Source organism: Anolis carolinensis, chromosome 1 (genome assembly GCF_035594765.1).
Source record: "Anolis carolinensis isolate JA03-04 chromosome 1, rAnoCar3.1.pri, whole genome shotgun sequence".
NCBI lineage: Eukaryota > Metazoa > Chordata > Lepidosauria > Squamata > Dactyloidae > Anolis > Anolis carolinensis.
The window spans coordinates 224,662,370-224,677,962 of record NC_085841.1 but is presented as its reverse complement, the minus strand read 5'-3'; the positions used below and the strand labels follow the sequence as shown (position 1 = coordinate 224,677,962).

At 40.8% G+C, this 15,593-nt stretch overlaps 1 protein-coding gene across 1 annotated transcript in view; it reads right to left on the bottom strand.

The window, feature by feature from the left end:
- Positions 1-15,593, bottom strand: part of rnd3 (Rho family GTPase 3) — a 33,364-nt gene that overhangs the window by 6,668 nt on the left and 11,103 nt on the right. The window contains exons 3-4 of the mRNA XM_062966224.1: positions 6,223-6,332; positions 1,417-1,551 (exon numbers count right to left, since the gene is read on the bottom strand). Coding sequence (XP_062822294.1) covers positions 1,417-1,551; positions 6,223-6,332 — 245 coding nt within the window. The remainder of the gene's footprint in view (positions 1-1,416; positions 1,552-6,222; positions 6,333-15,593) is intronic.

The following is a 15,593-nucleotide window of genomic DNA, read 5'->3' as shown; positions in this document are numbered from 1 at the left end:
ATATGACTGTGTGATGAAGACATTGATCACTAATGCTCAATAGAAATTGTAAAACTTGCGTAGAGTAGCCAAGTGTATTACATTACATTTTTTCTCAGTTAACTATGCATGTGAGTGTCTTAGCAGTGACTGTTGCCCATATACTGGATTTATGTTTTTAAATCTCTCTCTCTCATATGCAGTCCTCACATTACAATGCCATGGGGGAAAGAGGAGTTAGCTTCATGTACCTCACTTCTTAGATAATTTAGAGAATCCCCCTCCCCCACACACAGTTTATTTAAAATAAAAATAGCCGTTTCTATTTTATGGTATAGCAGTAAAACAAAAGGATCTTGGTCTCTCCTTTTCCCCAAAACACAGCCTATGGTGGTTAAGGCTAATGAAAGGTGTAGTTAAACATCATCTAGCAGGCAGGACTACAGTACAGAGCATAAACCAAATGATATGCTATGGTACTGTGCATCAGACTCTCAATTACCTACTGAGGAGCATTTTAGTCTATAATGGGGATTTCACAGAATGGACAATCATTTGTACTATCTTCTTCCACCATACAGGTGTCATTTGCATGAGTTATTTCTGCCCATTCACATGCTTCATTTGCAGAATCCTGCCACCATATAGAGCTTCAAGCCATTCCATATAATACCATTAACATTCCTCAGTCAAGAATGTATACATCATTGTATAGCATCCAACCTTTCTACCATAGTTAATGGCCTAAAATGGGAATTGTGGTATTAAATCTTTGGAACATGGGAAGTAAAGGTAAAGGTTTTCCTCTGACATTAAGTCGTGTCCAACTCTGTGGGTTGGTGCTCATCTCTATTTCTAAGCCAAAGAGCTGGCATTATCAGTAGACACCTCCAAGGTCATGTGGCCGGCATAACTGCATTGAGTGCCGTTACCTTTCTGCTGGAGCAGTAGCTATTGATCACATTTGCATGTTTTTGAACTGCTAGGTTGACAGAAGCTGGGGCTAACAGAAGCTGGGGCTCACCCCGCTCCCTGGATTCGAACCTCTGATGTTTCAGTCAGCAAGTTCAGCAACTCAGCAATTTAATTTGTTGCGCCACCAGGGATTCCTGGAACATGGGAATCTGCCTTATTTGAATTGATTTTCAGCCGTGCTCCAGGGTTACAAACTTTCCTAATTCAACTTGGGGGCACTAGAGATGAAACCTATTAAAATCCATAGACAGCACAAGTATTGTACTTAGTTTCCATCTCAAAGTACTACGTGTCAGCAGCCTTGATGTGTCATAAAAGCATAGAATCAGTTGGCTGACTTCTAGCAATGATAAAGTGATCAAAATCAGTTTGATATACCTAGCACTTCTTGAATTACTGTATCCTCACAACCCACTGAATAAAATGAAGTCATTAACAAGCAAAATGTCATGTTGTACTTACTTGATCATATGATACTGGTGTTTGCCTGTGATTGGACAGCTCCACTAACGTACTAACATCTGTGCGAAGGTCAGACTTGCAGCCCACAAGCAGCATTTTGGTGTTGGGACAAAACTCCTGGATTTCACCTTTCCACTGCAAAAATATTATTTTGTTAGTCTCCTGCTGCCACAGAAATAATGAGATGAATCTCTTTGTGCACTTAAATCTTTTAAAGAGCTGTTCCTTCATAGTCATTAGTATCATCATTTAAATACATGTACATTATACTGAAACTGTGGAATTAAACATTTGTCATTTCCCAACCTGTTGAACACCTCCAGATAGCAGAAACAGTGATCAATTTCTAGGCATGAAGGAGAGCATTAAAATGTTACTTCTCTGGGCTAATATCTTCCAGAATTCCATATCCTAACTGAGGGATTCTGGGCACTGTAGTTTAAAAAGGAACTTTCTCCACATTCTGACATATAGATGTGCAAGTCCAATTTCCACAAGAACTTCAACACAAAGGAAAGTGGATGTCACAAAGATCCCACCATGCAAAAATGATCAGATATGGAAGAAAACAATGCTTTGCGTAATTTATAACCTTTTTAAAAAAAATCTATATTCTACAATTTACTTTTCATATGAGACACTCTGAAAGTGACTAGGAAAATCTTTATTAGAAAGAAAGCTGTTTGCTTGTCAGAAGATGTCATACATTTCTATACTGCAACTACTTTGACTCAAGGCATGAAGACTTTACTATCCTCAGGAGATTTGCTTGGAGAAAGAGTACAGACATGAAATATGAGGCTTGGCATTCCCTACAGATAGGCCAGCTGCCATGGAATAGGTTACTCCCTCCCTATGACTCAACTGATGGAAAATATATAATCAAGGGAGTTTCTTAAAGCAAGTTTAAACAATTCCCCAAATTATTAACTGAAGTATATAATTAGATAAAATATGTTCTTAACTTATGTCACACATGTGACATAATCTGTGTGATGCACAACTTAACTTGCATTGTAGCCCTGAATACAAAGTATCTGCATACACAGGCATAAAAACATCCAATCTGTGAAAGGATTATATCAGCAGCATTTCTAGAATTGGGTATGTTACAGAATATATAGAAATAGGGTATAAAATGGATCCATACCACCACAGGTAATGTTGACCCATACTAACTACCATTAAACCAATGGAATTAAAGGATGCACAAGCCCTTCAGATACTATTTCAATGCATAGTTGAGATCACATAGGGCAGTGGTTCTCAACCTGTGGGTCCCCAGGTGTTTTAGCCTACAACTCCCAGAAATCCCAGCCAGTTTACCAGCTGTTAGGATTTCTGGGAGTTGAAGGCCAAAACATCTGGGGACTCACAGGTTGAGAACCACTGACATTGAGAGACCCACAATTACACCCTCTAGGTTTAAATTTTCTATGGAGCAGGGTTGATACCTTGCAGCTTTCCATATGCTTTTAGATTTCAATTTCTAGAAGTCTCAAGAGTGAGGAAGAATGGTTGCTGTAGTTCAATATAAGTGTCAAAGGTTCCCCACCTCTAGTAGCAAACCTGGGCACATATGACTTGCATGTACATGGGACTTTGTGCAATCAATCACTTTCCACTATTCCTGATTGTATAAGGAAAAAACACATCCACAGGACCACTTAAGTCCCACTGGATTTACAACTCATTTTTGCTTGATTACACACACTGAATACTTCACTGTTTTCAGCTGATGTGCTGTAACTCACAACATGAAGAGTCTGCCATGAAATTCTTTGGGGAAATGATGAGAAAGACAGCTGTAACAAGGGTGTAAGGATGAAAGTCGTGTGTGTATGCACCTTTTAGTTAATTGTCAATTTATGGCAAACCATATGAATTTCATGGGGTTTACTTATACAAAGAATATTCAGTAGTTTTGCCAGTTTCTTCCTCTGAAATATTGCTCATATCACCTGTCATGCACTGGTTATCTCCCATCCAAGTTCAAATCAGGACTGACTCTACTTCAATTCTAAGATCAGACCTTTAGGATAGCTAAATACCCAAATTTCATTGTGTGCTCATGCACTTCTAAATGAGGTTATTCTTATTCATCTACACTGCTAAATTCATAAGATTTTACAGTAGTGCCAGATAATTATACGGCCTTGTAGTCCAATTGGTTAGTCCATGCTAATATCCACTGAACAAACTAGTTAATGTTGAGTCAACTCAACTAAACTACTAAAAGGGTACAGGCCATCTTTCTTTTGCCCTCCTTCATTTCCCATTAGTTTCTCTTGTCTTCTTTTGTTAACACAGAAAATCAATCATGGGAGAAATGAAGATGCAATGATTAAAGTAAAATAAAGGTTTTTTCCCCTGGCAATAAGTCTAGTCATGTCCGACTCCGGGGGGTGGCGCTCATCAACATTTCTAAGCCGAAGAACCAGTGTTGTCCGTAGATGCCTCCAAGATCATGTGGCTGGCATGACAGCATGAAGCATTGTTACCTTCCTGCCGGAGCGGAATCTATTGATCTACTCACATTTGCATGTTTTTTAACTACTATATTGCCAGAAGCTGGGACTAACAGCGGCAGCTTACCCTGCTCCCCAGAGCGGAAATGCTGACCTTCCGGTCAGCAAGTTCAGCAGCTCAACAGTTCAATCCACTGCACCACTGGGGGCTTCACATGCAATAATTACACGATACCTTTTAATTGGGAGTAGTAAGGGGCAGGGGGTTCTGCATTAAGATTAGAAAAAAATTGTGGAACATGGATGAAGGAAATTAATTCCTCCCCATTTTAAATCAAGAGCAGTGCTATCATGTTTTTTGTGTTGTAATGCAAGCAATGGTGGGCGTGGTAGGCAGAAATTCAAGCTGAGAGAAGGCAGTTGTCACAAGATGTGCCCCAAGTCAGAATGTTGAGATGAACTCTCCCTGCTCTTCCGGGTTGACACTCTCTGTACGTCAGATTATGTTTTCAGCACACAGAAAAACTTGATTCCAAATTGGTGTTGATGTTAGCAGTGATAGCAATTTTGAAAGCATGAGAATTGTTTGTTTTAGTATCACTGAACTGGGTAGCAGGAAATGAAGGTGAAAAGGGGAGTAGCCGTTGGCTCAGCTAAGTGATTTCTCTTGGAGGAGAGAAATACTGCACCCTTTCCCATAATCTGCCAAGGCAAAGAGAGGGCTGTAAGTGATCCCATAGGCTTGGCCACACATAAACACAGCAGCAGGACTGGGGCATCTTCAGCCTCCCAATGTTTTGGGCTGCAATTTCCATAACTCTTCGCTACTGGCCATGTTGGTTCAGGCTAAAGTTTCCTTACTCCAGAATATAGATTGAACCATCTTAAAAACAAAGGTTCCCCATTCTTTTATGGCTTCCAGAAATCACATGAAACAGTGAGTGTTCAACAGCATTAGAGCTGCCAAGAATCCCAAGAAACATTTTCCTGAAAATCTCTTGGACTTAACACTCCATCTGTATACAACACCTTTTCTCAGATATCTACCTTTCCTCCCATGAAGCTGTGGGGAGAATCCAACTATCATCTAGAAGGCCAAAGGGAGCTCTCTATTTGTAACTACCACTTATGTTGTTGTTTATTCATTCAGTCGCTTCCGATTCTTCGTGACCTCATGGATGAGCCCACGCCAGAGCTCCCTGTCGGTTGTTGCCAACCCCAGCTCCTTCAAGGTCAAGCCAGTCACTTCAAGGATACCATCCATCCATCTTGCTTTTGATCGACCCCTCTTCCTTTTTCCTTCCATTTTCCCCAGCATCGTTATCTTCTCCAAGCTTTCCTGTCTTCTCATTATGTGGTCAAAGTACTTCATCTTTGCCTCTAATATTTTTCCCTTCAGTGAGCAGTCGGGCATTACTTCCTTGAGTATGGACTGGTTGGATCTTCTTGCGGTCCAAGGCACTCTCAGAATTTTCCTCCAACTACCACGTATATTCATGTATATAAGTTGAGGACAGATTTTACTATGACTTGTGAGTAAGTTGGGGATGAAACCTAGGAGCCCACTTAGAGAAGGTAAAATTTAGGGCACACGCAACACCAAGAGGCACACAAGCAGGAATGCATATGTGAAAGGTGCAGGAGTCCTTATGGTAAACCTGGCCAAGATTGCTGTTTACGTGCCTATGACTATCTCTGGTAAGCAATATCTGTGAAAAATAAAGGTAGCCCTCTCTCCTTCCTAACTTTTTTTTGGTCTGAGCAACATTCAGTAACATAGTGAGGAGTCGAAAGAATATGGTGTGCCTGGCAGCCAGAGCTTGCCATCATCTCCACTGCTGCAGGGCCTATACAGCAAGCCCCTATAAAAATAGCCAATACCACTCTATTCCACCTCCAGTATTGACCCAGGTTTTTGGGGTTGATTTTTATCAATTTTTCAAACTTATACACAAGCATATACGGTATGCCCAGCAGAGGCAGACTAATCTAACCATTTACTGCCTGTATCCATTTTGATTATAACCATTAATCTCATCTTATTCTTACAGTAATCTATTGGGTTGTTTTTAAAGATCACCCTAAACCAGAACTCATTAAAGTTATTATGAATGTCAATGACCAGGATCCCCAAACCAACATAGCCCTGTCTAAGGGCTTTGGAACGTTGTTGTCTGAACAGTAACTCTTCCAAGCTCTTAATTTATAAACAGAAATATACTTTCTCTGTGAACAAACATTACTAAAAATATTTTACCTAAGTGTAGATATATACAGTTGGAAGCAGTGACATTTCATAGCTTTGCACACATATCTGCAGTTATTTCTGAATGCTTACCTTTTTTAATACGCTGTCAAGTGTTTCTGGACGGCTAATGTCAAAACAAATTAAGACGGCATCAGAATCTGGATAGGAAAGTGGGCGGACATTATCATAGTAAGGAGACCCTGTTAAATGAAATGAAATCTGTTAGAATTGTGTAAGTGAAAAAGAAACATTAAGTGCATGCTGTTAAATGATGTGCCATAAGAGATTATGTTACAGAGTATGTATCAATGCTGGATCTTCAAGTCCTACCAGTTCAAGGTATCATTCCAAATCAGAATCAGAAGAGGACCACATCAACTGTTATCTATATTTATATACATCACCTTCAAATGGAACTGTCACCATCCCCATCACAGTGACACTGTGAGCTTCTATTTTACTTTGACTGGTATGCTGGGGTCATCTTATGGGTCAACCCACAGCCCTGTTGAATGTCTCCACATTTCTGCAAAGCATTCCTGTGAGCAAACATGTACCAATAGCTGATGCATATGGGGAGACAGTATGCAGACTAGCTCTCACAGGCACACAGTTTTCAGCTCCCATTCAAAGTAAAAAAGTATTTGAAAGCCTTCTGGTCAATCCAAATGACTAAAGCTACTTCTAAAGTCTCCAAGCATTGAAATTAAACTTGGTTTACATAGCAGCTGCAGCAACAGCAACAAAAAACCCCTAAAAACCAACCTGGCTTTTATTTCTAACAGGGTCTGGAAGGTCTGTGGTCTTCTAGAGATTCCCATTAGGTCCATTTAGCACAGCCAAGGGTGAGCAATGATGGAGGTGCAGTCCAATATAATCTGGTGTATTAATTTCCCTCTCCTTTATTTAGAATGACCATGCCATTAGATTAGATGATTGTGTTTGTAAAACTGGTTAAATTTGTGTACTAACAATTGTAGTAATGTGTACCAGTCATTTGTAAGCTGTAAATCAGGGTAGAGAAAGTGCAAGCCATGGCCCATGAGCATCCCAACCCATACTTTGCTTCCTTCAGTCCCTAGGACAATGGTTCTCAACCTGTGGGTCCCCAGATGTTTTGGCCTAAAACTTCCAGAAATCCCAGCCAGTTTACCAGCTGTTGGGATTTCTTGGAGTTGAAGACCAAAACATCTGGGGACCCACAGGTTGAGAACCACTACCTTGGAAGACCTCAAATCTACTGGATCCACAGTGGTTGGGCGGGGATTTGCTCCTGACTCAAAATGGTCAATATCCAACCAAAACTGAATTCAATGAGTTGTCACATCACTTCTGAATTGGGGCAACAGGATTGTATTTTCCATTGGGAAGGAGGCAATTGGTGTTGGCCCTGGAGCATTTGTTCAGTCCTGCTGTAGGTTATCAAGATCTTTTTGTCCTGCTCCACACAGACACTTACTGCTGCTTCAGCAAATCCATAGATACTCAGTCTGGTGGGAAAAGCTATGTCATCCTCCTCTGAAATATTTAAAAAAAATCCCATGGATGCATGGCAAGGTTGCATAACTTGTGAGACAACAAGCCAAATTGCCAACTATGCATAGCAGTACACCAAAAACTTCCTCCTGGAGATGGTGTCCTAGAACCGGAAAAACTTGGCAGGTCACAATAAAAGAGACTCTTTAATCAGTGCAATGGACCACCCAGGCCAGCATCCCGATCTCCACAGTAACCAACCAAATGCCTCTAAAAAGCCATGCTGCCTGGGAAATTATCATACCTAATTTCTCCAAGGATTGCATACATGTACAGTATATGCAACTGTGAAAATACAGTATCACTGGCATATTTATATCATATATCAACAGTATAAATCTTTTCAAGTATACACAACTTAATAAACCACTAGATGATATAGAAATTCCTTATAAGGAATTTCTCTTTTGCAGCGAAGTTTTGGTCTTGCCTCTAGCCATTCTGGCTAGTTCAACCGAAAATAAAAAGCTTGCTGAAACAGGCCAGCTGTTATAGAACTCAATGACTTAAACACTTTGAAATGGTTAAAATGCCTCCACCAAGAATCTGGACTTTAAAGGCATAATTACTACTCAACACTGAGAAGTGGGATCTGCAACAAGATGTTGAGTGCTTATTTTCAGTCTCAGTCAGCTAAATCCTCTTTTAAGATACTCCATTCCCTTCTTCACTGTTCTGTTTTCTATTCTTGGCCACACTTTGCTGACCACCAAGCATACTCAGTCCTCACTGGGCTGGTTTAACGGAAGGGGACTTCTTTTCATTTTCTTCCACCTAAAATTATTATAACTCTGCAAACCTTGAGACCGCCCTGAACCTGTCCATGGTGTGTGGTATTGTGCTGTTTTCCTTACAAAAATATCTGCCCTTAGAAAATAAGCCCAACATTGGCATAGAATAATACAATCACGCAGTTGGAAGAAACCTCATGGGCCATCCAGTCCAACCCCCACCAAGAAGCAGGAAATCACATTCAAAGCACCCCCGACAGATGGCCATCCAGTCTCATGATAGGATCGCTACATCCCGTATTAAAACATATGGTATTTATGAATCCCCATAACCATTGGGGACATGTTCTAAGACCTCCCTTGTGAATATCTGAAACCATGGACAATAATGACTCTATATTTTGACTATACTTGGACCAGAAGCATACCACAGAACTGCATTTGAGGACCTAGAGAGGCCCAGAAGCACTTTTGGGAGGGGAGGGATTTTTTGGGAGCACAAATAAGTGAAACCATAGATCCTGAATCTGTGGATAAGCATATCATACTATACAGAATCAAAAAGTATTAGATCAGCTAATCACTCATTAGTCTAGTTGCCATTTAAATAATAAGGATTAATGAAAACAGGATTCCTAAGGCTTTCATAGAAAGTACAAATTAATTGCATTAGAAACACTTTTTGCATAACAACACCTCCCCTCCAACATCTTGCAAAATAGCTCCTGCTGCTTTAGGACAGCAGTGAGGTAAACAATGAAAAGAATTCATCTGAAAGCAGTCCAGCTGGACTGCAAAGGATCACCAGGAAAGAATTTGAGGAATGTTGCTTTTGAAGAAAACAGGAACATATGGACTGAAGCCTTGGTTAGGACAAGTTAGACTGCTATTTTCCTGCAAGTTTTCCACTGCTCCAATTGTGTACTCACATATTGCTTCAGAAAAGCAACTTCTGTGCATAAGTTAACATTATGCTCATCTTTCAGCAAAAGAGTAAAATGTGCAACAAGCTATTTTTAACCTCTTCAGGAAGGAGATGTTTCCTTCCTAGCACAGTATCTGATTTATTAGTCCTGGTTCCAGGAATTAAAAACAGTATGTATAAGCCTATGTTATAAAACACATCACTGGTCTGGGACTGAAATTTGCATTGTGAAGGAGGATTTTGAGAACCCGTATTACTACAAGCATGTCCTTGCGATATTTTGTATATTGTGTGTATGCATTTGTAACATCAAGGCTAATCCCCTTCTGGAAATAATAGGCTTGGGTCAAGGGTAGTTGCACTGGATTCTGATGGGAACTAACATCAGTGCCAAGTAGGGAATCATGCAAACAAAGGTACAAAAGTCATGTGCCTATATTTCTTATATTAGACACTAGTGTAGATTTTCATTCTGCAGAGGCAGTTGAGTAGTTAATAGCCAACACAGCAGACAATACCAATAAGGACATCACACTGCCTTTTAACCCACAAGACCAGTGGTTCTCAACCAGGTGTTTTGGCCTACAACTCCCAGAAATCCCAGTCAGTTTACCAGCTGCTAGGATTTCTGGGAGTTGAAGACCAAAACATCTGGGGACCCTAGGTTGAGAACCACTGCACAAGACTATTTGTCTAGCTAGCCCAAGTGTGAACACCTGTAGAGTTGAGGTTGCGCTGTACCTCGTTGGAACCCCCAACAGCTGTACCTCTCCCCCACATCCCCCCAAATATTTGGAAGTCACTTTTTTTTTATTTGGGTCCTAAAATGATCAAAAGACACCTCTTTGTCTCTTGGCACATTATCAGCAACTTCACTATAATTCATGGTTTTTAGAACACCTTAGTCATTCTAAATGAGTTTCACAGCTCTGTGAGGATTTGACCAAGGATCTCCAAAATCTTATTCCAACCAGTATACTACACAAAAAAGACTTGTGGTACAGGGAGCTGCTGATAACAATTTTGAGCTTGTTCAGAAAAGCCAACCCAAAATGGTCAACCTCTGCTTGGTCTGACCTAAAGCCAAACAGATCTAAATGGAGAAAATGTTATTTGTTTGTACCATACTGTTGCAGTATTTAGACAGTATTCAATATACAGATGTTGGACTGTACCTGTATCTTTCATCACCACACTGTCTACAGCTGTGTTTCTTAATCGGGGGATCATGAGGGGGGTACCAAAGAGTCACCAAAGACCAGTATTTTCTGTTGGTCATGGGGGTTCTGTGTGGGAAGTTTGGCCCAATTCTATCATTAGTGGGGTTCAAGGCGTTGTTTGATTGTAGGTGAACTATAAATCCCAGCAACTACAACTCCCAAATGCCAAGGTCTATTTTCCCTGAACTCCACCAGTGTTCACATTTGGGCATATTGAGTATATGTGCTATGTTTGGACCAGATCCATCATTAAGTCCACAGTGCTCTCTGGATGTACAACTCCAAAACTCAAGGTCAATGCCCACCAAATCCTTCAATATTTTCTGTTGGTCATGGGAGTTCTGTGTACAACTCTCAAATGTACAACTCCCAAATGGATGTACAACTCCAAAACTCAAGGTCAATGCTCACCAAATCCTTCCAATATTTTCTGTTGGTCATGGGAGTTCTGTGTACAACTCCCAAATGACAAAATTATTACCCCCACCAATGTTCAAATGTGGGTGTATCCGGTATTTGTGTCAAATTTGGTCCAGTGAATGAAAATACATCCTGCATATCAGATATTTACATTCCGGTTCATAACAGTAACAAACTCACAGTTATAAAGGAGCAACAAAAATAATTTTATGGTTGGGGGACACCACAACATGAGGAACTATATTAAGGGGTTGTAGCATTAGGAAGATTGAGAATCACTGGTTTAAAGCCAAATTTTACCGGCTGTTAGGAATGGTGGGAGTTGAAGTCCAAAACACCTGGAGGGCTCAGGTTTGCCCACACCTGCTACAGACTGATATGTACTAAATTCCAGAGCACGGCAGGTGCATCTTCTCTTGCAGTTTCCACCTACAACTATCATGCAGCTTTAGGCGTGGGTGCCACTTTCCCTTCTCATCAGGAGATTCTTCAAGGCAGGTATAGGCAGGATAAGATCTTTGTTTTGAAGGATCATTAACATTTGCACAGAGACATTGCTTGCTCAAGAGAAGAGAATTTTAAAAAAAATAATTCCTTCAACACATACCTAACTACTTAGTCACCACTTCACAGGAGATCTAGCTCACCATATATGTACATGCCTATATGTATGGTGTGCACAGATTTCCAAGTCAGGTCTGTGATTACATTTGCAGAGCCAAAGATTTGAAGGGGAAAATTCATGCTATTAACAATGCTGCATGCTGAGACAAGCAGATGCAGTTTTCACATAAATAAGACAAGCTGGCATTCTTCTCTGGGAAAGAATGTGAGGCCATGAATGAGCAGCTTTAAGTGCATCCTTTAAGAGGACACTGAAATTGCATGCTTTAGATGCAATACGTTTTCTGGTTTCTTTCAGGCAGCAATACTGGCATCCTTTATTGCTCCCCAAAGAAAGAGGAGCTTGGAACAAAAAGCTGCTGGGATAGAATTCAATAGGGCATTTCATCATTCCAATCTCCTTACCAGATGAAAATCCTCAGAGCCTGAGGAATCTTGGGAATGCGCATCAAGTCTAAACAGATCCTTTTCAATGAAGCTCAATAGCGCTCTGTTCCAGCTTTTTCCACAAGATGGTTTAAGAAAATTTGAAACCAGGCCCAAAGGAGAGAGAATGCACAGACTGAATGCACAGATTGATACAATCACTGTTACGCCAACACAGCTTCAGATCCAGATTTTGTCTGTTTTTATCTCTCTCACACACATATACAAACTTCAAAGAAACTATGAATGCATATTCAGCAGTGATACAGTTTTGACTCCAGTGAGTATGTCAGGCAACTTCATTCTATAGTAAGCCTATTCCTTTTATACATTTATACTGTTGGACAGGACTGAAATATCAGCCCTTCTGTATCCCCGAGATGGGACATGGAGCTGGAATGAGCTCTGAAACTGAGCAGGAAGGAAAACAGACAACAACCATTCACTTTGGGCAAAGAATCTACCAGTACTGCTTTCAGTCCAACTTATTCACAGCACTGGTCAAGATAATGTTTATTTCAAACATCAGGATTTTATAGAACTTCAAAGTTACACAAACAATGACAAAGTGCCCATGAGGAATATCTAATGCATACATGATAATCCTTATCTGTGGTCCATGTGACCGGCACACCATGTAGCCAGAGCTTGTTTGCTGTTTAAGAGGATGTTCTCAGGGTCTGGCACTGAACATAACCATAACTTCTAGCTATTGGCCCTAGACACATAATATTGTAGTTCCAGCATTTCTAGCAAAATCAGGCTGATTAACTTGAACTCTGAGCTTTACAGTAATATATGTGGGTGTTTTCAGTTCCACTTTTGGCCTTGCCTGCCACTGGAATTTGTGTGAACAAGGTTCTTTACCCTTGGCCTCTACTGTAGAATGGATAGTATTGCAAGCTAGCAGTAATTATTAGTAATATTTAATAACAAAGCTCAGCAAAAAAAAAATACAGGTCATCGGGAGATCTCAGCTATTGTCAAGATGGAGTTGATCAGGCTCACCAAAACAGAAGAGAAAAAGTCAAATCTTTGGGTTGCTGTGGGTTTTTCAGGCTGTATGGCCATGTTCAGGGCCATTGCCAGAAAAAAATTTCGGGAGGGGTTTTGAAAATTTCGGGGGGGGGGGGGGTTAACCCCTAGCACACACCCCTCCCCGCTACAAACCTGTCAATATCTGCTTGAGATAGTGCTTGGAGGGACTCTTAATGTTTTGTGTCTCATAGACTTAGCATGGGGATTTGGTTAACCAGTTAAAATTCATGAGTAAACCAGGTTTTTTTTATAACCTGAAAAATTTCGGGGGGGGGGGGGGGGTTGAACCCCTAAAACCGCCCCCTCGCTACAGGCCTGGCCATGTTCCAGTAGCATTATCTCCTGACATTTTGCCTGCATCTATGGCAGGCATTCTCAGAGATTGTGAAATTATTGCACAGATATATAAACATCACTGTCTCATTTTCAATAGACCTCACAACTTCTGAAGATGCCTGCCATAGAAGCAAGTGAAACGTCAGGAGAGAATACCTCTGGAATATGGCCATACAGCCCGAAAAACTCACAGCAACCCAATGATTCTGACCATGAAAGCCTTTGACAACACAGTTGAATCTTTAATTCTTATTGTATGCCAACAATATCAGTCTGATTCAGTATAGCTCAACTAAATGCTCATGGGACACAACAGACATGTGGCTTACTATGGAAAGTGCTGGGGACATATATAGCTGGATTTTAATGGAAGTCATTATGTTGCCTCTGTGTGCAGTCAGACCAGTTTCTTCCACTTCCTTTAGTCACTGATTCTAGCGGAATTTTCCACTACTTGCAATCAATAGAGGATGTTTCCTCCTCCCTTCCAGACCTTTCAGAATAGGGTTTTCTCAGCAGCAATGAGTGGGGTTTGCTGTTCAGACCATCACTTTTGACTGTCTTTCTCTACCTCCCCCTCTTTCGCCGGACTTTAACCCTCCCTGTTTTCTATGTCAGCAACAAGGCACTTTTACACAAAACCAGTAGACAATGGAACATTTAAAAAAAAATGTCAGTAAAGCATTCAATGAAATCAAAGAATTAAATTACAGAAGAGGCAAAAGGAAGTATTGCCAAAAAGGGAATAACTAGGCAATGGCAACAGGAAAAGGTACTGTAAGTAATAAAGCCACTTTTTCAGCTAGTATTCAAGGTAAAGGTATATCTGTAGTTATGTAACCAAATTCCAAATGGGGAAAGGGCAGGATAGTGATGGAAGATAACAAGGAACGCCCATGGTAGTCATGTCACCAGTAACATTGGTGAAGCTGTCCATAAACTTTAAAGAATGTGCTGTGACAATACATGGAAATCTTTTCCTGACCTGTCCTAGAAAACGGAAGGGTGTGGGGCTGTGAAAGCCCTTGAAATGGATGGCAATAAAAAGGGTGGAGTTACTACCAAGAAACACACCAAGATAAGGGAAATGTTAGACCTCAGAAACAATCACCATAGTTAAAGTAACCAGAAACACGATGTACCAACAAAACACCCCAGTGGGTCTGTCCAATGTTTAAAGTGAACAATAGATGGTTCTCACTGGAACTGCCAAAACAAATCCAAGGTCTCTAAAGGGACTACAGAGTCTTTTGTCCAGCTGGAACTTCTGATCCACTCTTACAGATCTGGAGCCGATCTTGGGTGGTGACTCAGCAATGTCTTATATTCAGGAGCATGTGCCAAGTGGTTCAACTACTAACAGACTCATGCATTTTCTTTTCATAAAGAGACTTGCCAGCCCAAGGAAGCCTGTGACGCTCATTTTATGAGGAGCCCTAAGAATCTTCTCAGAATTTGCCAACTACAATTTTCAGGATTCTTGGAAGCAAAAGAGAAACTATGGGCCTTAAACAGTTATGTAGAGAGGGGGGGAAACCCAGAGAATGAGGAACATTGGCATGGTCTTTTGCAAACACAAAATATCTATGTGAGTGAGGAATATGTGGCAGCCCCTGATGTTGTTAGACTCAAACCACCACCACCACCACCCATTATGTAGAGTAGACCTGATCCTGATGGGATTTGCAGGCCAACATCCCTGAGAAGGTCACTTTCCTTCCATAATTTTCTACAACAGTCCAGGAGGGAAATTCCTCCTTCCCTATCCTACACCCCAGTTTTGGCTTCTTCCCTGACATACTATGAATCAGTGCCACAGAAAATGCGATTGTTTCTATTTCTTATAGAGCAGTGTCAAAAAGTACTGCAATGACAGAGTAATAACCCGTGGCCACTCCTTGGTTCAGATATCTGGCTGTGACCTTAGGGCTAAAGGCTGACTCCTTCATTCCCATTACCAATTCCCTAAGCTGGTCTGTTATCAGTTTACATGTTCATCTCCAAGGCTCTGCTGGGCAAAGTACCCCTTAAAATCCAATTAAGCTTTGGTGGCCAGCTTTTAAATCAGTGATCTGGGCAGGCATAAAGTCAATTACATTGATCACTGTAAAGGAAGCAGGCAACTTTTCCATTTTCAGGATATAAGAAGAGTTACAAGGTTTCATTTCATTCAGGATGATAGACTGCTCTCCAAATCAGTAAGCA